The sequence below is a fragment of the Harpia harpyja genome, chromosome 15 (genome assembly GCF_026419915.1).
Source record: "Harpia harpyja isolate bHarHar1 chromosome 15, bHarHar1 primary haplotype, whole genome shotgun sequence".
Classification (NCBI taxonomy): Eukaryota; Metazoa; Chordata; class Aves; order Accipitriformes; family Accipitridae; genus Harpia; species Harpia harpyja.
Window position 1 is genome coordinate 20,786,044 of NC_068954.1, and position 24,281 is coordinate 20,810,324.

The window sequence follows — 24,281 nt, forward strand, 5'->3', positions numbered from 1 at the left end:
TTTTTGTTACTCTAATCACTCAAACAGGTGTCAGGACTGGGAACAAGAATTATGCAGATGTTAAGTCATAGATACTCACCTGTCACAGAATAAATCAAGAACATAAAGACAATGACAAGAAAATGCCTTTAGAGATTTCTCCTTTTTTTTCCCCAAATTTTGCACCTGTGTGGCAGGTGGCAGGAGGGGTATTGAAGACTCTCCCCTCTTCCCCCAAACATGAGATTAGCCATTCAGGAAGAAATCTACTTTAACAGCATTAATGTTGTGTAACAGCATCATGCTATGTGTGGGAGGGGGCTCAATGCTTACAATCTATACAGGAATGGAAAAGCGTTTTATCATTCTGCTAGGCAATCAGATTGAAGAAGAGGTAACAGTTTGCTAGTGTGAAGCCGAATTAACAATATTGTTCTTATTTTGACAGAATCCTGATATGGAAGTCGATGAAAATGGGACGTTGGATCTGAGCATGAACAAGCAGAGGCAGCGAGATGGTTGCTGTACCATTTTGACACCACTGGAGCCAATGTCCCCGCAACGGCAAGCCGTGATGAATAACCGGTGTTACCAACTGAACGAGGGTGACTGCTGGGACTTGCCAGTGGACTACACTAAAATGAAGCCCAGTAGGATAGATGAAGATGATTCCAAAGAGATTAATGTATGTCTTTTTCATCTATTAGTTCTTGTTGCAATCTAATTTTGGTAATTCATTAAATTTCTGAAATTTGGAGGGAAAGAGGAAACAAAATTAATATCTGATAAAAATGGTGGTTTTCTACAAAAAGGACTTTCTGCTGGTTAATCTTTAGGACTATATCATGCTGGCACACATCTGATCTGTGACTAAGTTCCAGAAGACAACATTTGAACCATGAATGTGAATCATGTTTTCTAACAGCGTCATCTTGTTAACAAATATTTTCTGCAGTAAAGATGTTTCACTATATCCAGATTACGTTACTCTGTATAAGCAAGTTGACATAACTGTGCAATACTGGGATAATCAGCTCTAAGGACAAGATATTCTTCTGTATTTGAAAACCATAAATGATGTGCTGAGTATTTGAAAGTATTTGAAAGTATTACTTAGAAATCTATTTAAACAAAAGCAGCAGAGTATAATGTAAGCTTTCAACTATTTCAGCTAATCTTCTTCTAGATTACTTATACACTCCTGATAGCTCTGTGTGTGAAAGGGCCTGTATTAATGAAATACTTTCTTTGAAAAATACAAAGAAGGGCTATTGGAAATCAGTGTTACTTTTCAATTCATAATACCAAGACAACAGCAAACCCCTTTAAACAGAAGAGGCAAATAAAGAAAATATGTTAGTGAATTTATTTTACTTTTCAAAACTTAGAATAGCCAGGACACTGAAGAGGTCTGCTGACAAGGTTCAGTGCCACTGCTTTTGTTCATCAGGTTTTAATCTGTATCCACTGTGCAGTTTACAATCCTGTGCTCAATGCAATTTAGCTGTTTGGAGACTTCTAGGGATTGTCTTCTGTTTCTTCTTGGTTTCTAACAGAAAATTAGGCTAATCATTTGTGTGTAGCACATCTCTTGCCGATTTTAATTAAAATATAAAACTATTTTCAGTAACTTTGAAACATATAACAAAGTGGCATTTTCACTAGATACACTGAATGCATTCTAGCTTTGGTGTTAACTACAGTTTTGCTATTAATTTTACTGAACTAACGAGGAAATCTGTCACTATCAAGAAAATGTGAGGTAAAAGACAGTATAGAGTGTTTTTTTCAGAGCAAGCAAAACTCCCTATTTCTACTGTGGCGTTTATAGCACCATCTGCAGGAATTGCTAAATCAATGCATTCAGCCACTTCATTCCTGAAATAGATTATTTTGAATTTCTGAATGCATCAGTAAAGTTAATTACAAATTATATAGTTCTATTTTGCCAGACAGATCCATTGAGGTTTGCCCCAGATTGAGATTCTGTGTGTAGATGTTAAGATTGCTCCTGTTTCATCTTTGAGATGTTCTAAACTGTTAAAAATGTTGTAAGATGGCTTTTTGATGCATAAGATACTGTATTTAATAATCTTTTTTCCTTTTCCTCTGTTTTGTGGTAACTTTAGGAAAAAATACTGATTCTTTTGAAGCAATATAATGTGACAGCTGTAGAAAAAGCTGTGTTTTGCCCTTTTTTTTTTCTTTTTTAGTTCAATAAACTATATGTTCCACATATTGTGAAGTCTTCATTGCTTCATCGAAAAACCCAAGTATTATTTAAAGGTTTAAAAGGTGAAAGAATATAAAATAATTTCATTAATTTTCTCTGGCAGAATAGGATAAAGGAGGAGATAACATCTGATGACTCTGCTTTGCATTATTTTGCGTAAGTTGTAACCTCACCTAGCTGAAACTAATGTGTATGTATTTACCTGTAGCCAGAAGATTTGGATCCTTTCCAAGAGGCACTTGAAGAAAGAAGGTATCCTGGTGAAGTTACAATCCCAAGTCCTAAACCCAAATACCCTCAATGCAAAGAGAGCAAAAAGGATTTAATAACGTAAGCATAATGTGAGGTGAAATTATTTTTCTCCTTTTAACCTTTTCTCTCTTTGTCTTTTTTTAAACAAACGAGTACATATACGCCTTGCAGTATGAGCATGCAACATTTGCAGCATATAAATGTTTCAAACTGCCAGTTAAGTAAAGTGATAAGCTAATGTGTATTTGCTTGTTCTTAATGATGCTATATTGTATTGAGACGCCATTTTCATTTAAACCTGTTCATTTTGCAGCTTTTCGATTAGGATGCTTAAAACCCCTTGCAGTCATTGCAGCTAAACTGGAAACAATGAAACTTTTAAAAGTTTTTTTTTAAACATACTTACTATTTTGGCTGTTTTTGTTTTTGTTTGGTGGCAGATGTCCAACACCAGGGTGTGATGGGAGTGGTCATGTGACTGGTAATTACGCCTCACATAGAAGGTGTGACTTCATTTTTTTCATGGTGGATTCTGTCTTTTCAATTTATTGTTTTCAGCTTACCTCAACAATGCTGTCAAAGTAAAACGTTGAACTATGTGTTAACCCTTTGAGTAATATATGTTGATCTTAAAAGCATGCTAATTTGTGTGTTGTATAAACGTCTTTTATTTTTAAATAGATTACTAAAATTTCCAAAGTATTCTTAAGCATTTAAGTAGTTAACCCAGGAATCTCAAATATTTTTTGTTACATTTTACTAGTTCATAGAGAAAGAAACAAACAAAAAAGAACATTTACAGTATGTAATTTTGGAAGTAATGTTGACACCTAAATATATTCAGAGGGTTAACTATATTACAAAATTCAATATTACAGCACTTGCCCCATCGCTTTTCTGCATTACAAACTTTTACTTTTTAATTTTTATGTTGTGTTTGTTTGGGAGTGTTCAGTTAATGAGAAGATTAACTTACTTGTATATCCTGCCATGTCTTACAGTTTATCTGGATGCCCCTTGGCTGACAAAAGCATTCGAAGTATGCTGGCCACAAGCTCACAAGAACTCAAGTAAGATATAAAGAACAAATATTTTCTTTATAAATATTTATTTGACTGCAAATTGTGTATAGTTGTATCAGAAATTAGAAACACTGTCTGGAGAGCTGCTGCAGAAGGGGCTGATCCTGCTTGGAACATGTGTTGAAGCCTCTATAAATTCCATACAGGCTGGCTCTATACATAAGCCTGTTGACATAGTATTTCCTTTTGTGTATTCATTAGGTGATAGGGATGGACAGAAGCCAGAACTTCCGGAATTTCACCTAAGTGTTTGAATTCCTATTCAATTTTTTTCTGAACGTTTGAGTTTGCTAGCTAGAACAGAAAATTCTCATGTGATTAGACTGATGAAATACTTCTGATTACACAACCACTAAAGTGCTGTAGTTTCTCAGACGTAGATTGGAGGGAAGAGAAAACAATTTGTTTTTCCCTAATGCTTGCATAATTTTCCCTAGGTTTGTATCACTGTTATCAGCTTAATGCATTTTCTCATTTGACTATGGGTTTTAGTGTTTACTTAGTTATTCCCCTACTTAAAATGCATTCTTTACAATTCCTTTCAGTTCTTTGGAGTGACAATTGTGAGCAATGAAAGTTAGAGAATCGTGAGACTTAGCTTTGATCTGTCTTCCTGCACCATATGCTCGACTGCAGCTCTGTATGTGGAAGAATTCTAGCATTTGTTAGTGCTATGAGATAGTGGTCCTCCTGAGCTGGTACTATGGTTAACATGGAAAGATGTTCACAAGTAACGAGGAAAAATTGGGTAGGGAAAGTATGAATGGATAGCTTATGCTGCCATGCTAAGCAGTGTTCTGTCTTTACCTTACATGAGTGCCTTAAATAGCGTTTCTGGAGTTCAGTACATACCCTGATGAAAAAAACAAATCTTGATGTAAAGCATGGGAAAGATAAGAAAGCAAGCATGAGAAAGCTGCTGAAGTAAGATTGCTGTCTAGTCTTAGCTACTCTAGTCACTAGATGCAAACTATAGGTACAAAATTTACAATTTATTTCCCAGCCAGTCAAAAATAACGTTTTGAAACTATCAGTTTAGATCATGCTGGTATATGCTGCTAGAAGGCTGTGTGATATGCAAGGAGAAGGCATGTAAATGAGATCAGGGAAAATATATAAGTATAAGCAGAGTAAGACATGGGCACATAACCCCTGAGAAACTCAGATTTGGACCTGGATTTTGGGTTGGGATGGGTCAAGTGGCAGATGTTCAAGGAAATGTAATTACATAAGCAAAACACAGGTAAGACTCTTGGGGCAGCATGAATAATGCTTTAAGCACAGACTTCGCTGCTTTAACCCTTTATAAAGTTTCCACTTCTGTTCAGAAGGTGTTCCTGAATTACCCCATCTCCTCTGCCTTTCTCAAGCATCTGCAGTCAAGCCTACCTAATAGAGACGAGGAAGAAAAAAAAAAAAAATCACTTAAACTTGAGACGCCACTCCTGTCTCATGCCATTCTCTCTACCTATTTCAAATTTTGCCTAAGCAAAGAGAACAAGATTGTCGTATTTAAAGTTATATTTTTAGGTTTAGCATCTATTATTTATTTAGCACTTAGCATAAGTTATTTATTTTAGCACTTATAATACCTATTGAACACATAAAAACTCTCTTAAGTGAATTCAAAAGTTAGGAAATGCCAGAATTTTAAGCAGGCTAACTTGACTCAGTTCTCTTTTGCATTTTCATTACAAGGCAATCCTTCATTTTCTGATCACATATTTTTCCATAGGATAACAAAGTAATTCGTTGCACAGGGCAGAGAGTAATCCCTGCATAAGCAACTAATGAATTTCTTCTGTTTTCCTCTATCCCACGTGTGGCCCTGTCTGTTATTCACTGCACTTTTCTCAGACTGTACTCTCAAGATATAACTGCTAATTCACTCACACATTTGTCACTACCATTGCATCTGAGTGTTTCCTAATTAATTTATCTTGGTTATAAAGGAATTAATTTATTTTCATCTGCAGTTATACTCTGAAGTAAGTCAGGATTGGTATTATCCCCATTTTAAAGCCAGAAAATGTAAGCATGTAATTTTGATTGCTCAGTTTGGGACTTCTAGGAATCAATTTGTCACAGTTCTTCATATTGTAGAGAACTGTATATGTTTAAAGGCAAGTACCCATTGAATTTGCTTGGAGTTGTGGGAATTCAGCAGTTCTACATGATGAGTGATTGACCCTTTGTGAAAAGGGATGAACTCTACAGAAAAAGCAGGACAGAGTCCAGTGTTCCAGAACAGCCATGGGACTATCCTTTCCCCTCCCCTGAAACTCTGATCAGTCCCAGCTTCCACTTGGTCCATTCACTCTGTCCTGTTTTCCTTCATCATTTTTTCTACGTTGCTCCCTGTCTCAAGCTCCTTGTCTAATCAGACCATCTCCTGCCTGCACCACATTTATATTTTTATTGTCCTCTATCTCTACACCCTGCTCATGTTGGTACAGAGAGAGAAATAAAGCGTCTTCACATTTCTCACATATATGCCAAAGCAGGGAAGTAGGAGTCTTATGGATGGCAGCATCCTTTATACAGCTCTCATTTATGCTCTTGTTCTTTGCCTAAGATGGAAGAAGATGTGATCATGTAAATGATAATGCATATGCACAAAACAGCTAAACCAAAGCTACATAAGCGATTTTGATTTTGGAATTTTTAAACTGTGAAGTACTTCGTTTACATCTGTTATATTTCTGCGTGTGAGGTCTGGGGGTATAATTTCCTTGCTTTTAAAAAGAGCAAGCTGAAAAGAAGCAGAAATTCCATAATGTGGGATCCTACTGGCTCTCTGTCAGGCCACCAGCCACCATGAGAACTTTTGATATCTGCTATATAGGTCACCTGAACTACTGTGGTAGCAAACAGCAGTAGAAGGTATAAAGCTCTGCATGGACTGGCAACAGGAGGAGGTGGGGAATGTTGCTGGTGTGTTTCATACATATCTGCTGACGGTGGAAGAGTAGTGAGAATCAGTAACCTTGGCTCCTGCCCCAGGCTGTAGAGAGAAATGTATATGCGTTTTTTGTCTATATCCCAAGCTGAGATCCCTTCTGTCCTGTCCCTACCAATCTGTACTGTTCTCATCTCTTCTTCATCTTTTATTCCTTGTTCTGGCTTTCAATGTAGTTGTTTCCAGTCATCCATAAAGATTTCAACCTCTGTAAAATTTCTGGCAAATACTTTTTTAATGCGTGGGGTACAGAGAACAATTGATAGTGCAGTAGAAGAATTGATAGTGCAGCATAGGTATCGTATTTCTGGACTGCATAGTTTGGAAAGAGTTCATACTTTTATGGCTTTGCCATGCATAGCTTATGTAGCAAATATTGCATATGTGCTGGTAAAGCCTTTATATCACATTTTGCCAGTCCATGATCTCCTTGCGTGTATTGTACACACACAAAAGTTATGTGTAGTGCAGCTTCCTAACTGGAATTTTGCTAACACACTGGTTCTTTTTAAGCCCGAAATAAAATATAAAGTATCAGACACTTCAGATAATACTAATTAATAATATCATTCAGATAATATTCATAGTCAAAATAATATGAGAATCTGAAAAGGTTAGAGAAAAGTTTATTTTGCTTAACAGTTTTGCTCACTGTATTGTCTTTTGGTAGTTGTGGCTCCATCGATTCCATCACTCATGTTTCCTGGCTCCCAGAATAATAAGGTTGCAGCTTTCAATTAAATTGTTCCAGGGTCAGCATAATTATTCCTTACCACCCATGCTTCTCTTCTGTAAGGCTTCTTACTCAGGTTTACAATGCAGATTGTACAATTTTCCACTTTCACCCAAAGCCCAAGTGGAAACAAGAGAGTCTGTGCATAGTTTATCGGCAGACCAAAGCAGTTACACAGCCTGGTCAATGATCTCCAAATAATAGAAGAATTTCTTCAGCTTTAATTCTTGATTACTGCTGCTGGCAAAAAAAGAGGTCAACAGCTTTCAGGGTCTCTGAAGAAATAAATATCTGGCAAGAATCCAAGCTTTTCCAGCATTAAGATTTTTATTATAGGACTTGTGAAAAGCAACTAATTTTTAAAGGACCTAGGGACACTATATTGATGAGTAAACTTCATGATGATGGGAAAGCAATTAGCCCACCCAGTGACAGCTACCAATATTAAAATATTCGTAAGTTAAATCCAGTTTAATCTTACCCAGGAGCTTTTCCTTATCAGTTTTCTTTATTTACTCCTTATCATAGGAGGTTTTTCTAACAGCTACAGTTACTTCAAAACTGTAATCCCATTGTAGAATTATAAATACTAGAAAAAAAGCAACATTTTGAAGCACTTTAAATCTTATTCAAAATAAAATTTAAAAAAACCCAAACAAACAACCAGAATTAATTACTGTTTTTAAAAGGACACATTTTGATCACCAGTAAATCAATCCCAGCCAAAATGCAGCATACTGACTGAGAACATTTCTACTTGGTGTACTGCCAACATGGGAACCAGAGAACCTGGGTACCAGAGACTCCCAGAAAATGACAAACTTAGTTCTACTTAGTGCTACTTTGATGTAAAAATAGTCACAGTATTTCAAAGGCCATAGGTAACTAAGTATTATCTTGGTCTACCATGGAGCTGACTATCAAATTGTCAACATTTACCCTTGTTCCTTTGGGTCAGTTTTCTGCCAGAATATCCCATCAGTGCTTACATTAAATAATCTGAACCTCAGAAAGATTTGCAGTTCAACCAGGTGCCTACAAGTTTGGATACTTACCTGACACTGTTGTAATATGCCCAGTCCTTCAGTCCCAAAGCACCTGTGTCTCTATGTAGATTTTGCATGTCATTGTTTTCTGTGGTGCACATGTTTTGGTATTCCCCTATGGCACTTACAGGGAGGAGTACGGTCTCATTTCCCTCTCTACAGTGAAGCCTGAGAGCTTTTCTTTTCCACGTCTCTTCTTAACTCAAAGTGAGGAGCTTGGTCTATTTTTGCACATTCTCCACAACGAAGTAAGAGTTGGAATTTCTGTGCCTCCTTCTTCCATGTCACTCTGCCCTAATTTCCATATTCTTGGTGGTCATCTTCTACTCTTTCTCCTACCTTCCTTTTATCCTTGTCTCCCTATTCCCAGATGTGTCATCCTAGCAGTGTCTTCCATTCAGTTCAGACAGAAAAGTGAGCTTCTCTGAAGCTCTCCCTGTTAACCACAACTCGTCTAGGAAGAACAACTCCATGCAGTACAGTTTTTTCTGGATAGAAAGGATATCCTTAGCTCATACTTTTAGGGAAACTCTTCTATGTTAGCATGATCTCCAATATTCACTTTTTATTGGTGTAATTTTACTGCAATTTGTTCAGCAAGAACTAGCAACTGGGAGGAAGGGATATCCTCCCAGAAATGGAGAAGCTTGTATTGTATTTATTCTGATGAATATATAAAATAAAATATTACTGGAAGAAAGTAGTGTTTTCTTCCTTGCTTTAGTCATCTGGAAAAAAAAATAGGCATCCTCCAAATATGAAATTAAAATGCAGAAACAAAAATTAATAGGATATATTAGTAAAACACCACAGAACAGGTGACTACATTGTTCTTGGACATTGATTGGTACCTATACTCTTTAAACCTTGATAGTTCTCCCAATATACAGTCACTTTTTGTACTCAAACCAGTTATTTCTGCAGAGATTTGTTTAGCTGCTGAAGTGATTTCTCCACCTACATCCTATGTTTGCCCCTTGAGGTGTTTCTGGTGTTCAGTGCCTGGGTGTACATTTGTTGCTTCATCTGTACAAGAGTATTATCCCTTGCCTTGCCTTGCCTTGCCTTGCCATGCCTTGCCGTGCAGTGCCTTGCCTTGCCTTGCCTTCTTTTCCCTTTTCTTCCCTTCCCTTCCCTATTCCTGCTGAGATTACATCTGTCCGCCTATAAGAACTCAGTAAGACTATGACCCATTATTTAGTTTTCACTCACTTTTCTCTTACAAAATTACTCTTTGTTGCAAGAGGAATAACCATTTCCATTCTTACTATCACATTTTTTACCCCGTTGTTTATGTCCTCTGAAGTTGTCATTACAATTTTTCTTGAATACTGAGGTTGTTGAGCCTAGTAGGTAATCTTGTGTTGCAATGAAATACTCCTTTGATGCTAAGTATGTATCCTTTGAATCTGTAGATACTTTTTTAAGTTCCTTGATGTTTTAGCTAACTTTTATATAGAAAATGTGATTGCAAGGACCAGACGTGATGTATTTGGAGTAATGTTAAAGATTACTAGACTGAGTCATTTGTAAATGATAGTGTTTTATTAACTTATCTGCAATGTTATGGTAAAACAAACTGCGGTTTTTAATGTGTTATTAAATTGCAAGTTAGTGTGCAAGTCTAATTTAAATTATTAAAAACAAAACCAAGGAACATAGATCCCCAATATTAGTTCACCTATAAGGAATAATCTTTCCCATTTTGTTCAACTAGATCCTTGGGCCAAGTGAAACTAGGAATCTCATGTGGTTTCAGTGGGTTTTTTTTGCATTTTTGTTTCCTGTATTTATTGCAGATTTCCACTTGGATACCTTATCTTTGATGGCAGCATGCATGCCTGGCCAGAACAGAACACCTTGGGCTCTGTTCCTGCACTTCTCAATACTCAAATGGGCACTGTAGGTTATACCTAGCATTTCCAACCTCATGTTGTGTGGTGTTATGATAATGTCCTTTGTATAGAAACCCATCATCTGCAGCAACCTCATCTCTGTAGTCGCAATAAGTTTTACATATGGAAGTGGCTGGGCTTTTTTTTTTTCTGTTAGAATAACTCATTCAGACTCTGGTAAGGTTGAGTCATTCCATTTTTCTCACTTAAGTTTGTCAACTTTTGTCTCCAAAATGGAAAATACTTGAGTTCTGTTTACCTAAGACCCTTCATCATTGTTTTCATTACCGAGAGGTAGTCTTAAAAGCATGTACTCTCTAAAAAGCTCCTTAAAAGCCAACTGCATATCAGTACCTCTGATGCTGTGAAATGTTCCATGCAGGCACAAAATTGTTTGCATGAAGCACCTTGCAGAATCAGGGCCTTAGTAAGTTTTCAATACCATGAAAAGCTCTGAAATTAGAGGCTTCATTTGCATAGTGGCATCTACAATACCCAAATAGTTTATGGCCTCTTTCTTTATGTACTTAATTATTTAAAACAAAAGTTATTCATAGCTCTACTTTTTTCTGTTTGGATTTTAATCAGTATTTAAAACCATTTGCCACTTTTAGTTATCAGCCGAAATAGTCTCAGTTCAGATGAATGTTCACTGAACTAGAGTAATTTTTTCAAAACGACCTGTATGACTTAAGAGTCTAAAGTTGGTTTTCAGAAGGAATGTAAGTGCTGGGCATCCACATCCCTGCAACTTCTATATGCCTAACTTTGAAAGTGGAATTCAGTGTCTGCAATAACAACTTAGGCAGTTTTGAAGATACAACCCTTAGTTCCTAACCTCTTCACTAATCACCAAATATTTCAGTGTGAATGTTTATTTGACAGTTCATTTTAATTTTCAAAACTTTTCTCTTGTCAGTCATTCCAGTGCCATTCTGTGGAGTCCCTAAGCAGCTATTCTGAGAGGAACACTTAATTGTGATTAATTATCAATGAATTTGCTTAGTTATGTTAATATGCCCAATGAATCTCTCTAAGGCCTTCTTGTCTTGGAGTCTTTCCATTTGTACAGTTGCCTCCGCCTTCCTTGGGTTTGGTCATACTTCTTTGTCATTGAATGTGTCCTACATAATTAATCTCATTCAGCCTGGCATTTGCTCGTATTCAATTCAAGGGTCTTTTCTTTGGCACAATTTGGTTATTGTGCAAACTCCCATTGTGATGTTGATCATTTTTGCTTCAAATCAACAGATCATAACCAATTGCTCATTCCATCCAGATCCTCAAAGATCTGCAACATGATGCTGTGGTATATCCCAAGTGCTGAGGCAATCCCCATGGGAAGTTGCATAAACTCTACGGTTGCTAAAAGGGGAATTAAAAGTGCAGTGTTTTGCACTTTCTGTGTTTGGTCAGACTTGCCAAAACCCTTTAACATATACCCCGAAATAAAAGTAATTTTGTCACTCAAAGTCCTGAATACGATTGTCTGGATCCTCAGTTGGCGTAAATTAGCATAGCTCCATTGCCTTCAGTGGAGTTACGCTAAGATACAACAGTGATGATCTGGGCAGATGCCCTCAGCTACTTTCTTGGGTTAGCATTCATGTTTGATTGCCTTATTTAAATCTTTTGAAGTTATAAAATTCCTTGCATTGTTTGGTTTCTTAGAATGGCCAATTGCTAACTCGATTACTTGGTGTCTGTATCTGCACAGTAACATCTGATTTTGCCATGCAGTTAAGTTCACCCCTTTATTTTTATCTCAGTGCTATTGGGACTTTATGTGGCACACATTTTTTGCAGCACTGTAGTATCTATATCAATGTTTTATATCTCTAAAATATCCCATATCCCTCATAAACACCTCATCATAATCTTCTTTTACAATATTTTTTGTACTCCCAGTAAGTGGAATTTACATTTGCTCATCTGCATGTAAAAACTGCTCTTCTACCCTAACACACACAGAATTTCCACTGCTTCAAAGTCTGCTGATTTCTCTCCTTCCACAGATAACGACACTGTGCTCTTTCAGCATGGGCTCATTTGGTGTACACTGTGTGAAACAACCTTAGATTTTGAGGACTGTTTTAACACTGGCCATCATTAATTACTTTTATATGCTTGATTGTGCTTACACTGCACTCAGCTCCAGCAGTATCTGTTTTCTGTAATAAAAAAGAGGCAGAGGGGGACTGCAGTATAAGCACATTACTATTGTTACCTATTATTTCTCGGACTGTGGTAAAAAGGAAAAAAGACCCTTGAAAAAGATTAAATCCAAATAAATTACATTTTAGGTGCAGTTTCCAGAATTATACTATTTACATAGTTTCATTAAAATGGTCAGCTGTAGAGTAGTCAATCAGAGTGATATTTAAAATGCTATCTTCAGGCTTCAGAGTTAACAGTACACTGAGATGAACAGTATCTAGTTTCCAAATTTTCAGACTGCAAATTAATGGGGACGTCATTATGAAAGCATATGATCAGCTTAAAAGAGCTATAAATATAATTTATTTAAAAGAGATTAGATACGGGAGTACTTTTCTTCTATATTAAGTAGGGAAGGAATCAAATGATACAGATGCAGTTTATAAGAAAACCAAGCCATAGTCTTTCTTTTCTTTTTTTTTTTTTTTAGAGGTAGAGAACTATTTTTCCAGGCCAATCAGTTTGGCACTTTTCTTGAACACATAATTCACACAAAAAGCATTTCAAAGCAGACTTAGTAGAAAATCACAACTTACTCATTTTTCCTGTAAAACTATGAGCTTAGGGATTTTTTGTTTGCTTGTATAAACTGATGATAGCTAAAAGAACTAAAATGGCCCTGTATTAAATGCAGTCTACTGAATGCTAAATTCAGAGTTCAATAGGTAAACAACCTATAATTTACTTTTTTACTATATGATCTGAATCGATAATTCAGCCATGAATTAGACATGATATCAGACAATAGATATAAAAATGAAGAAACATCTTGGTTATTTCTTACAAGTATCTATATATTTTTCTTTTAAATACCAGGGTTATTCTTCAAAAGGGAGTGAATTCAGTATCTGCTGTTCTAACTGCTCTGCATTTCACAAAGAAGTTTTAATGTAAAAGCTGCAAATGTTGGGTATGCTGGACACTGCAGAGATAAATTGCTGCTTTTGTTCCCCATGAATAAGATTTATAAACAAATTATGGAAAAAAACAGGGAAATCATAAAAATTCATATGAAAAGAACTGAATAATTTTTTAAAAAATGATAGATTATGGGTTTCTCCTCAAGGCTTCTCCAGGAACCATTGTAGGTGGTGATTTGTTTTCCTCTGATGCACTAATCAAGAAACATCTGTCAGGAAAGCGTAAGTATGTTCCATAAGTATAGGCGTAATGGAGGAGGGGCAAGGGCCTTGTTTTTGAATAACACCCAAATACACCTGTTGTGACTTCAGTGTGAAGAATCTGAAAGAACAGAATTATTAAGCTTTTTTTTTTTTTTTTTAAAGCCAGCTAAGGTTTAATCCTCAACAATCCCATTCATAGAAAAAGACCTTCAATGGTTCTAAGTCTTTCCTGAGACCTGATCCAAAGTCCTCTTAAGTCAATGGAAAACTTCCCACCATCTTTAGCTGGCTTTGGATCTGAGATTATGTTCTGTAACTGTGAAAAGCTTTCTGTGAGCAGCAGGTTTTTAATGGTGTGAGAACAATATTACAAGGGCAAATTCCATGCATAACCCCAGGAGCAGAATTTGCACTCCTTACACTTGACAAAAGCAGTTTCAGGTTGACACTGTCATAGACAGAGTCCTATCATTACTTGTTTTAGAAGAAAAAGGTATTTTTGAGGTATCAATTAGTCAAATATTGGTAAGGAAGTTCCTTAACTTTTGTTTGACTTCTATTCAATACAATAAACCTCTGTAAATTGAAAATACGTAATATTTAATGCATATGAGAGGTAATTGTCCATCTGTTTGTATGCAAAACTTGTATCCAGAATACAATGTCTTAACCATAGTTTACCTGATTTTAATTCCATTTTTACAAATTTTGGTATTAACACTACTGAACCCACAACTACTGATTCACAAACAGGTACTAAGTAAACACACCAGGACCATATATCTCCAATTTTTGCAAAAATTCTTGTGAATGTTAATGTACCACAGACCAAATGTGTTTTATATAAAGTCTTATATAATCAAGAATGATCTCAAAAATAATTTTATTCCATCTCAAAGTTTAAAAGCCATTATTTCAAGGTAGTGGGATTGTCTATAAGGCTAAGAAAAACTTTTTTTTGTCTGTTCATGTCAATGAAAATGCTTTCCATTCAAAGGTAAAGTAAATGTAATGAATAAGGTATTTCTCCAAAGGGTAATTTTTTCTTACAAATTTCCCTCACCGTAAAAAAGGAAAATTGGCAATTTCTAAAAACACTGCCAATGGATTAAATTCTGTGCAAGAGATACAGTCCACAACAATGAGTACTGGGAAGCGGCAACCTATGGGAGACATTTCTGTAAGATGTAGTGTGCTGGGTTACCTGTTCCACAGTCTTTCAGTTGACCTTCCCGAGATGCTACAGTCATCTTGAAGTTAGTGGTTTTCCTATGGCTGAATGGGTGCTGTGAGTGGAATTCTGCCTATCCCTACTTCATGCCAGGAGGTTAATAAGATGCTCTTCTTCTCCCATGTCATGTATAGCTGAGGATCATAACCTGTGAGCTAATCAAAACAGAGAATTTGTGTTTCAGCTATGTTCCTGCCCCATGTATTATTCTCCCAAATCCTTGTCAGGGGGCAGTTAATTAGCAGGAACGTTTGTAAGGATAGTGATTTTTAAAAAAATATTTTGTCACAGTTTGAATACAAGATGTAAACTTGCACTCTGAAAATAGAAAGTTATGGTTCTTCTTCGCCAGCCTGGAAAGAGAAGACTATTAATCAATGTTTAGATGAGATCTGTATCAACACTAACCAAGTGAATTAGAAATCAGAGTAAGGAGCAGTAAATAGATGCTCGGGGATATTTGGCTATAAGCACACAAAAACAAGAAGTGATTTTGGAAAGGAAGTGTATTGCTTTAAAAAAATCAGAGGGAAACCTTTTTCTTGTAAAAATCATGTAAGGCAAAGTTGTTAGCCTCTCACTCAAGGCTGCTTTTCTAATTCTGCAGTGCACGAGAACTCTGAGCCCTAAGGTATAATAGAGCATGAGCACTTTCTCTCTGTGCCTGCATTCCCGACCGTGAGCGAAGTGTTTCTGGGCAAGTGAGCTGTTTTCTACACTGCAGTATGCAGTCGCACAGTGCCATTGTGCTGCACAGCCATTTATCCCTGTTTGTAACCTCCGACCTCTCCGGCACTCTGCACAGCTGTTTAGGAAGCTATTCCTGCAGCTATTAGACTGCGAAGTTAAAGTGGCTCTTTCATGAAATGTTCGCAGTATAAACCAAGCTTGCACTGCCTAATCTTATGGGAGTTGCGGAAGGGGAAATTGTACAAAAGTGTGGGCTTTCTGCCTTTTTTAAATTTAAGGAGAAAGTAAAGAGGGCCAAAGTAAGAAAAGACACCAGACTGTATCCCGTAACAATAAAAAGCACAATTCATTTTCAAGTGCTCTACTTAATGATACCTTGGAACATTCTTATGAAGCTGGAATTACTACTTAAGTGCTGTTCAATACAGTCTCAGATTCCAGCACAAGAAGGAATAGTTTAGCTTGGAACAGTTTTAATGGTCTTATCAGAGCTTCCTGCCCTCACTGAAGGGATGTCTCCTTTGTTCACATAATGTGCAAACTGCCTCATACAGTCTGACAGGTTAGGGTGAAATGGCACCAATTTTGTGTTATTGAATACCATACTGAAAGCTCCGTTGTTTCTTTTACTGCGACCCAGACAGCTGCAACATCCTTTCAGGAGGGACAGGAAGCTCTGAAGCAGAGGCAGATGGATGTGCGGAGCAGAAACTGGGAGTATTATTGGAGGCACACAGTCCCTCTCACTGATCAGGATGTTTGGTGTGATCCACTTTATCTACCTCACTGAGAATTTCTGGACATACATTAGCTCTGCAAACTGGACTTCAAAGTCATCATTTTCAATTGTTAAAAAGAACAAATATATTTGTATACAAATACAAAGAAATATACAAATATTTTGAATATATACAACTATACAAAGAAATTGACTGATGGTTGAATTTGAACTATCAAGAAGGGACTGAAATCAAGTAGAATGGTAGTGCTTGAGCTTTCTGGAGATAAGCCTGTACGGAAATGTTGCATCTGTACTACCAATAGGAGGCCAAACAGTATGCTCTCTGATACAGATTTTAAGACGTATTACAGAATTATAAGATCATGTAGGCAGGGACCTCCAAATGTTACCTACTCCAGACTCCCGCTCAGACCAAGTCCAGTTGGAGCAGGTTGCTCAGGACCTCGTTCGGTCAAGTTTTGAGTATCTCTAAGGTTAGAGTTCCCACAACTTGTTCCAGTGTTTGACCAGCTTGATGGTAGGGTTTTTTTTCATTTATAATAAATTGGGCTTTCCCATTGCGAATCTTGTCCCCATTGCCTCTCATTCTTCAGCTGTGCATCTCTGAGAAGACTTTTGGTATGCCTTCAATGTACCTCCTGTTAGGTATTCGTAGACAGCAATAAGATTTCCTACACTTTTCTTCATAGGAATGAACAAGGCAGCTCTCTCAGCCCTGTATATCAAGTGCTCCAGGCCCACAACTGTCCTCCAACATCTTGCAGCAATGCAAACTTGCAGCTTAGTGTTTGTAGCCCTCAGGGCGCTGGGAAGAATACAAAAAACATTGTACCCTCCTAAGTGTTATTTCATTAGGGCTGATTTGTCTGCCCACCATCTACCATCTAAGTCTACCTCAAGGCAGTAGGAGGGAGTACTTGTAGGGGTGGGCATAGCTGTGGTCATGCCCAACCTGTCCTCCTTGCAGACAGGTTCATGACTAGACTCGCACTAGGAATTTTTCCCTTCAGTAGTAATTAAGTCTTGCTTAACATTGCAGGCCCGAGGTAAATTAGGGCTCAAGTAGACAGTGAGGTAATACTTAAAAGTCACTGTAGATGGAGCATGAGTCTCAAGTCAATCATCACATGAAAAATTAGAGTAAGTCTGAGAAGTTTTCAAAAATTAATATAAAATCACACAGAAAATCGGTTAAAAAACCTATTTTCCTTAGCTGTACTGTTCATTAGCCTTCTTACTAGACCAGACTGCCTCTCACAGTCTGATATAATTCACACTCAGTATTTTCACATTTCTTCACTTGGGCTTCTGACAAATGTTTTTAGGCCTAGAGGGGAAAAGCTGCTTGTTTTCATGAAACAAAAACTGAAGGATTTTAGTATTTTGCTGTTGACTCTTCACCCCCAAAATAGAAAGCAGTATCTCTGCTTTATCTGTCTGGGAAAGCGAAACCCTTGAGAGTTTGCTCCCTTTATCCAAACGTTAACCTGTCCCCATTAATGAATGGCACGTGTTTTCAGATAGAAGCACATACATTCAGAAAAGATTTAAAAGTCCATCCAGTATAGGAACTTCACGGTACAATAGCACTTCTCAAGGTTGCTAATGGGCACAGTGCAGTGACTGCATGTGGAACAGAACATACCTCTCAGCCTCAAGATGCAATTACTTACCTAAACACATTTTACACCGAACTATTATGTTTACCTTATCTTACCTTTCTGAATGTGCACTGAAAATCATCTTTTTAATTGCTCTTTTGAAACAAGAGAGTAAGAAACAAGCTGTTAATAGTGAAGAAAATTCCAGCCCATTACATTTTCTGTCATTTGGATTATTTTAGTGGTTTGAGGGGGGTTTTTTTGCAAACCGCTGAGCCCTCATGCTGCCCATGATATTTTTCCTAGATAACTCAAAGGTGTTTACAATCCTGTTGATTTATGGCTTTGCCATAATGCTAGACTGAGAGGACTTTCATTAGAGGCAGGACTCATGCTTCTTTCTTAATTGTATAGGGCTAGAAATATTTTGTAGGCTTAGTGTTTCAAATATTAGATATGCTATTTTGGAAGAGGACATATATATTGGACTTTCTTCATGCTCTTATTCTTTCCGTCCTTCCCACTCCGCCCTTCCTTTCCCCCTTACATTTGATTCAACTGTCTCCTTTCCTGTGATCTTCTGGAGTCCTTCTCTTGATCGAGTATTTGTGCATGCACAAGTTGAACAGTTCTGTTCAAATGAAGAACAAATAAACAGAATAACTAAGGAATGGCTAATGCTGGGTTGTGCGCATTCTCTTCCCAACAACTTTAGTGGATTCTTGAGGCCACAGACTAGATGAAAGCTGCTAATTTGTTTCCTCCGCTTTTAGCAATCCTGATCTGATAGCTTTTCTCAGTGTTTCTTGGGGAGGTGCTGACCGTTAAGAGTATTCCAGATTCATAGATTTTGAAGTCATCCCAAACCTCCAAGAAATTCTCAGGAAGTGACAGATTCAAGGTCATACTGCTGTGCCCACCAGACCCTTTGGTAATTGCTTCAGCTGGGAGAAGATCTATGAAGTACGAAAGAGCAGAGCGTGGGAGAAGCAGCAACATAGAGACAACAATGCAAGAATTATGCTATTGACAATTTTATGGTGTTCAAGGCAACCAGCAGGCTACTAACCGTAATGTAAATCTCTTATCAGGGGAAAAATTTCCTACTTTAAAGAGTGCATTTTCAAAGTACTCAGCATTTGGCCTAATTTTAATTTAACGTTGTGCAAATACTTCCATTTACATCATAAACAGAAAAGTTAGGCCAGTTGTACAAGCTTCTGAAGACACCTTTTAAGGTGAAGAATACCAAAATGCTCTTACTGTGCTACTGTCTTCAAGTGCTTCTCTTGGACCCAGTTTCACATACAGGAAGCCAGAGGAATCATGTCACTGGCTGTTCTGCAAACCCTGACTGGACCAATCTTGCTGTGCAGTGGCTGAGTGGCAGACATTCCTGAGAGGCTTAGTGGTTCCCATATTATAGATCAACCAAGAATAGGACATTCTTCTTCAGAAACAAATGTGTCTACCCAAAATTACTGGAAAAAGCCCATGTGGGGTTTTCTTCCGAACACAGGCTCGCAGCAATGCTATTAGGAGACCGAGAACTTGCATGGCTTTGCTCCTAGCTGTAGGGCATGTTCTCTTAAGGCTATATTCTCCTGCATTTTTCTCCGTGCCTTGATCTTTTTGCATTATTTCTTCACTATAAAAATGAAGCTTTTTTTCAAAGGCTGAGGTGTTTGGAAATGAACATTTGAATTTGCATATGTTGGAACTGATTCATCCCTGGTGCCAGGAAGTGCTCTCTGCTGCGGGGAGGGGATCTGCAGCTGGCCGGTGCTGCCTCCGAGGCAGGCGACGCTGGCAGGAGAGAAAGCGTGGGCAAGGTGCCCAGGGAGAGAGCTGATTCACAGCTTCCCCCTGGCAGCTTCTGTGAACGGAGCACCCCCTGGGTAGTGCACAGAAGCTATTTCACATTAGGCACATACCATGCCTTTGGCAACTGGCATGTTAGGCGGTATATGCTGGTGCTAGATGTGAGAACAGCGGGCAGCACGTCATGGCACTTGCTGCTGGGAAGCTGGGAAGTCCTGACTGCTAGCAAAACAGGCAGCATGCAGAGGTGGTAACTGAAGGCACAGGAATATTTTTTCTAAAGCAATATAATTAATTTAAACACATCGCGTGTATCTCTGCATTCGAGTGCACAGCAGTTATTTTAAATGCCAGCATGATGCATTTTAGTCTGCTCATAGGAAAATGGCTTTCAGTGTAATTGAAAAACATATCATGTTCTTTCGCACCCCCACACGGTTAAAAAAATGCAGGAATGCAATACAGATAATGCCAGCAGCTAAGGACAGAAAAACTGCACATGCAGAAAGTCAGGGAATTAATTAAATTCTACTTAAGGAGAAGAGTATGCAGTCAGCCATCCCCAGTTTAGAACCATTCAACTGCTGGGGATTTTTAGAGGCAAGGAGAGAGACAGAGCAATCTCTCATCAGAGATAGAAGAGCCTGAAGTTACTCCACGAAGCCTCTGAGCCAAAATTATTTTAGTCTCATGCCTGGACTAGCTCCATAGGCCTGGCATCATTCCCTCATGGATAGAAAGACTGTACAGTGAAAGTGGTAACAACAAATCCTTCCATTCTACACTTCTTTCCAATCTCCAACCTGCAGTTCTCCCAGTGTCTTCTGAGAGGGCTCAGTAATGCCCGACCAGGAGTGATCCTTGCCTGGATCCCCTGATCTCCTGCCCATTCCTACTGGAACTGCACTGGATCCAATGCCAAAAAGCAACTGACAAGATAGAAGAAGATTTTTCTCAATTCACTCATTTGCTATTCCACCACAATTTTTTTCTTGCTGGCTCTTGTTATTTCCTCAAATCCTCTTCCTTTATATCTGCTGTGGTTTGGGGTTTAAAATTTTCCTATTACCTCCAGTGAGGCCTGTCATGTCAGTGGCATTCTGCTAAGAAATGTCAGCAGTATTTTATACAGGAAAAAGTAGTATATAGCACTTTTGCTAATACTGAATTTGTGTGATTAAGTACTCCTTCTAGTTAGGCTGAGTACAGGGAAATAATTAGCATATGAATCTAAATTTATCTTCTTTTTTATTTTTGGCTTCCAATGCATCTTTATGAACCTTTGATATTTATAAGGCTCTGAGTTCACATGCTTTTGTAGGTATATTTGTGAGGACTAGGACATAGGTTTAGCCTTGAACATGAAACCATAGACTGAAGATCCACTGAAATATTCATTATCTGCATACCTGTCCCACAGAGTTTATGTTGCCTGTTGAACCAATTCAAATGAGCTCTGAATGCAATTTTCAGAAGCGCTCAGTGCTAGCCTGGTTCTGCTCCTTTTGAAGCCAGTGATAAAGCTTACAAGGACTTTAATGAAAATAAAAGAGACCAAGATACTTAAAATGACTCACCGTGTCTTGGCAGCCACGAAATTCTTTGTTAAGGTTTCACAACACACAGCGTTTCCTCCCCTGACACAAGGACACAATGTGTACCCAGTCACATCAGCAATGTGAGAGGACCACAAGCAATACAGACTGTGGGAAAGATAAATTCAGCTGGGAGAAAAGGGCAGGAGGACAAGAAGGGTGATGAAAGAAGAGATAATGGAAAGAAACAGCAAAGAGGAGGAAAGAAGAAAGAACTGTCGACTTCAAGGTTATTAGAGATCATGAAAGGAGGAAAGGATGAGGGAGGAACAGAGAATGAAGACATCAGCCAAAGGGGACAGAGAAAAAAGAAGCAAAAGGGAGAGGGAGAAAATTTAAAAGTGACAAGAGATGAAAATGAGGAAGGAAAAGGATCTGGAAAAGGAAGGAGTAGAATGTGGAAGAGAAATGCTGGAGAGGAGTATGGATGGAAAGTAAAAGAGTAAAGAGTGAAGAAGTATGTAGATGTGCAGCTTCACTGAGGGAAATTAAGAGAAAATAAATCCATCCTAACAAAACAGTTTTTCATTGCAAATTCACGAAAAGGTTGTGTAGGTAGAGGGGTTTTGTCTGGCATCAAAAGAAAATATCAACACTTCAGGAATTCAGAAGTCAAATGCTATGGAAAAAAAATAGACCATAAAAGACAACGGGCTAAAAGTGGAAAAGCATCTGTGTTCCTACTGGAATTAGGACAGACAACGGCTTTTCTTCTGTGTCTTCATGAGGAAAAGAATCAGCAGCGTTCCCACTTCACATACTTAATTAGAGCTTGACAATCTACCAAAATACCTGGGACTGAAAATAAGATTTAGAGATTTACACGTCCAGATTGCCTTCACAGAGCTGGCTAGAACAGTAATGGCTGTGAGGCATTGCTCTGACTGCTCAGAAAGGTAAAGGCAAAATGAGTTGCTGGTTTCTGTCCAGTTCCTGCTAAATAGGTGTTTTCATAACAATAACCACAACCCTGACTGTTACTGACACACCTGTGGCCAAAAAACCTCCGCTGAGGACCATACAGCTGTGTTTGTGATCTCCCTTGTCACCCTGGAGTGCTCCCTGCAGGTTAGTGGTGAGTGGCATAGGAAGGAACTGGAGGAAAACTTGTTCTCTCTTTTGGCCTTTTAAATAGTTTAAATGGGGACTTGTTTGTCAAGAGCTGCAAACTTGTTGTTTTTTGACAAGCACTCAAATTTATAGAGGCATAGACATACAATAAACTTACGATACCTTACAGAAAACTCCATTTCTTAATTTGACAAAGCTTCTTCTCGTCCCTTCCCTTTCTTGCCCACTTTTTTTCTCCTTCCTCATACACAATTCAGGGAACTGCAAACATAGTATCTTTACAGATTTACTTCTGTAACCTTTTGTTTCTGGACTACCTGACTAGAAAAAAAACCCACAATATTTTGTTTATGAATCTACATGTAGTTTCAGAAGACATATGACTCTATAACTGCATACAGAGCAGTGAATGAGTCGCTACTTCTAGCCCGTTTTCCTCTTCTGTGTAAAGTCATTTAGCCTCTCTCTGCCCCAGTTTTCCTCTGCCAAATTCTTCCCTTTTTCCAAGAAGTATTGTGAGATTTTATCCATTACTGTTTGTAAAATACTTTCAGATCTTCAGATGAAAGATAGAAATGCAAAGTCTTATTGTGTCTGTCTTCCAGCGTTCCAACCTATGAATTCCATTCATGGCGATACAGTCAAATAAAACAGAATCTCAAATACATGGCAACTACCAAACAATAAAAAGTTCTACATTCTTCTATGAAGAAATCCCACAGGAAACAATTATATTTCTCTAGCCTTTCTGAACCTTCAACAGAAAATCACACCTCTACTATAGAGATTGACAGCATGGTCAAAATAAAACTATAGGAAAGATACAATTTTCTATTAAATCCCAGTTCTTTTGCTGTGTGGAACATTCTGAAGAACCATTCTGAAATTTTGCACAACTTACTTGTTTACTCCCCCATTCAATTCAGTGTGATTTTTCTTTTGGGTTGCTAGCTACATCTGCTTTAAATATTTAATTAGTAATTTATAGGATACATATTCTGTCTGGTAGACTATATTATTTATATGTGTGTTCATTTACTTAAGGGAAGATTGGATCCACAACGTAGTAGGTACTAAGTGCTATAAACTAAACAATAAAATTGACATCAATCTTTAGAGCTGAAACACAAGCTTACTAATAACAGGTCATGAAAGGCATTTTGTAGCAACCTGTTGCAATTGAATCCCAGTATAGTTTGGTGAGTCCTAGAAAGGACTACTATCTGATGGCTCTTGGCATGGCCAGTGTGAGAGAAATTAATGGCTTGATTCAGTTCCATGGGAGCAAATTTCCTCAGCACAAAAATAAAATGTCGAAGCAGTTTGCCATAATCAGAACTGGCAATGCTCTTCACCTTTATTAGTGACTGTTACTATTTCTTTATTTCTAGAGTGTCCACTGAGTGCTATTGTTAATCCCCCAAGAGCGATAGCTAAAAAAAAGTGCAGGGATAACGTACAAACCTGCCAATTCCTGGGAAAACTACAGCCTAACTTAATAATGTGCCCTTTCCTTAGTGAAAACCAGGCTGTAGTGGTAAGAGCAGCGAGGCTGAAGTGTGCAGAGGGAGAGGGCTTGGTGCAGGACATAGAAGGGGCAAGGGTGATTGAAGGGGCAAGAGACAGAGAGAAGAAGTTATATTGGTTATAGTTGCTAAAACTGTCCCTGATGATTAAGTTAAACATTGTCACCCTACTTAGCAAAAGATGCAACCATGTATTACAGTGACCTGACTTTTGTTTGCATGGTGTGCTGAATTTGGGCTTGTATAATTCTAGATCCAAGGCTTCCATTTGGATTTATACATATAAACTGGTCAAACCTTAAAGACAAGATTTTACTGAGATAGAAATAGAATTCACTGTGTTGCTGAATCTGAACTGAGGGTTTCTCAGAGAAAGAAAGAGGAAGCCTGAGCCTGAGCCTGGGCCCAAGCCTCGGCGCAGGCACTGAGCTGTGGTCAGGCTGTGTGCGCTGCAAAAGCTTCCATGAGCGCTGCCTCCTCCCTA

General features: G+C 38.0%; 1 protein-coding gene across 17 annotated transcripts in view; it reads left to right on the forward strand.

The window, feature by feature from the left end:
- MYT1L (myelin transcription factor 1 like) overlaps positions 1-24,281 on the forward strand; it is a 315,937-nt gene that overhangs the window by 253,126 nt on the left and 38,530 nt on the right. For 13 of the 17 annotated variants that reach the window (XM_052809716.1, XM_052809720.1, XM_052809717.1 and 10 more), the window contains 4 exons: positions 428-664; positions 2,421-2,542; positions 2,905-2,967; positions 3,466-3,534. In XM_052809716.1, the coding sequence (XP_052665676.1) occupies positions 428-664; positions 2,421-2,542; positions 2,905-2,967; positions 3,466-3,534 (491 nt within the window). The remainder of the gene's footprint in view (positions 1-427; positions 665-2,420; positions 2,543-2,904; positions 2,968-3,465; positions 3,535-24,281) is intronic. The other 4 variants (XM_052809728.1, XM_052809724.1, XM_052809727.1 and 1 more) reach the window with 1 other exon arrangement.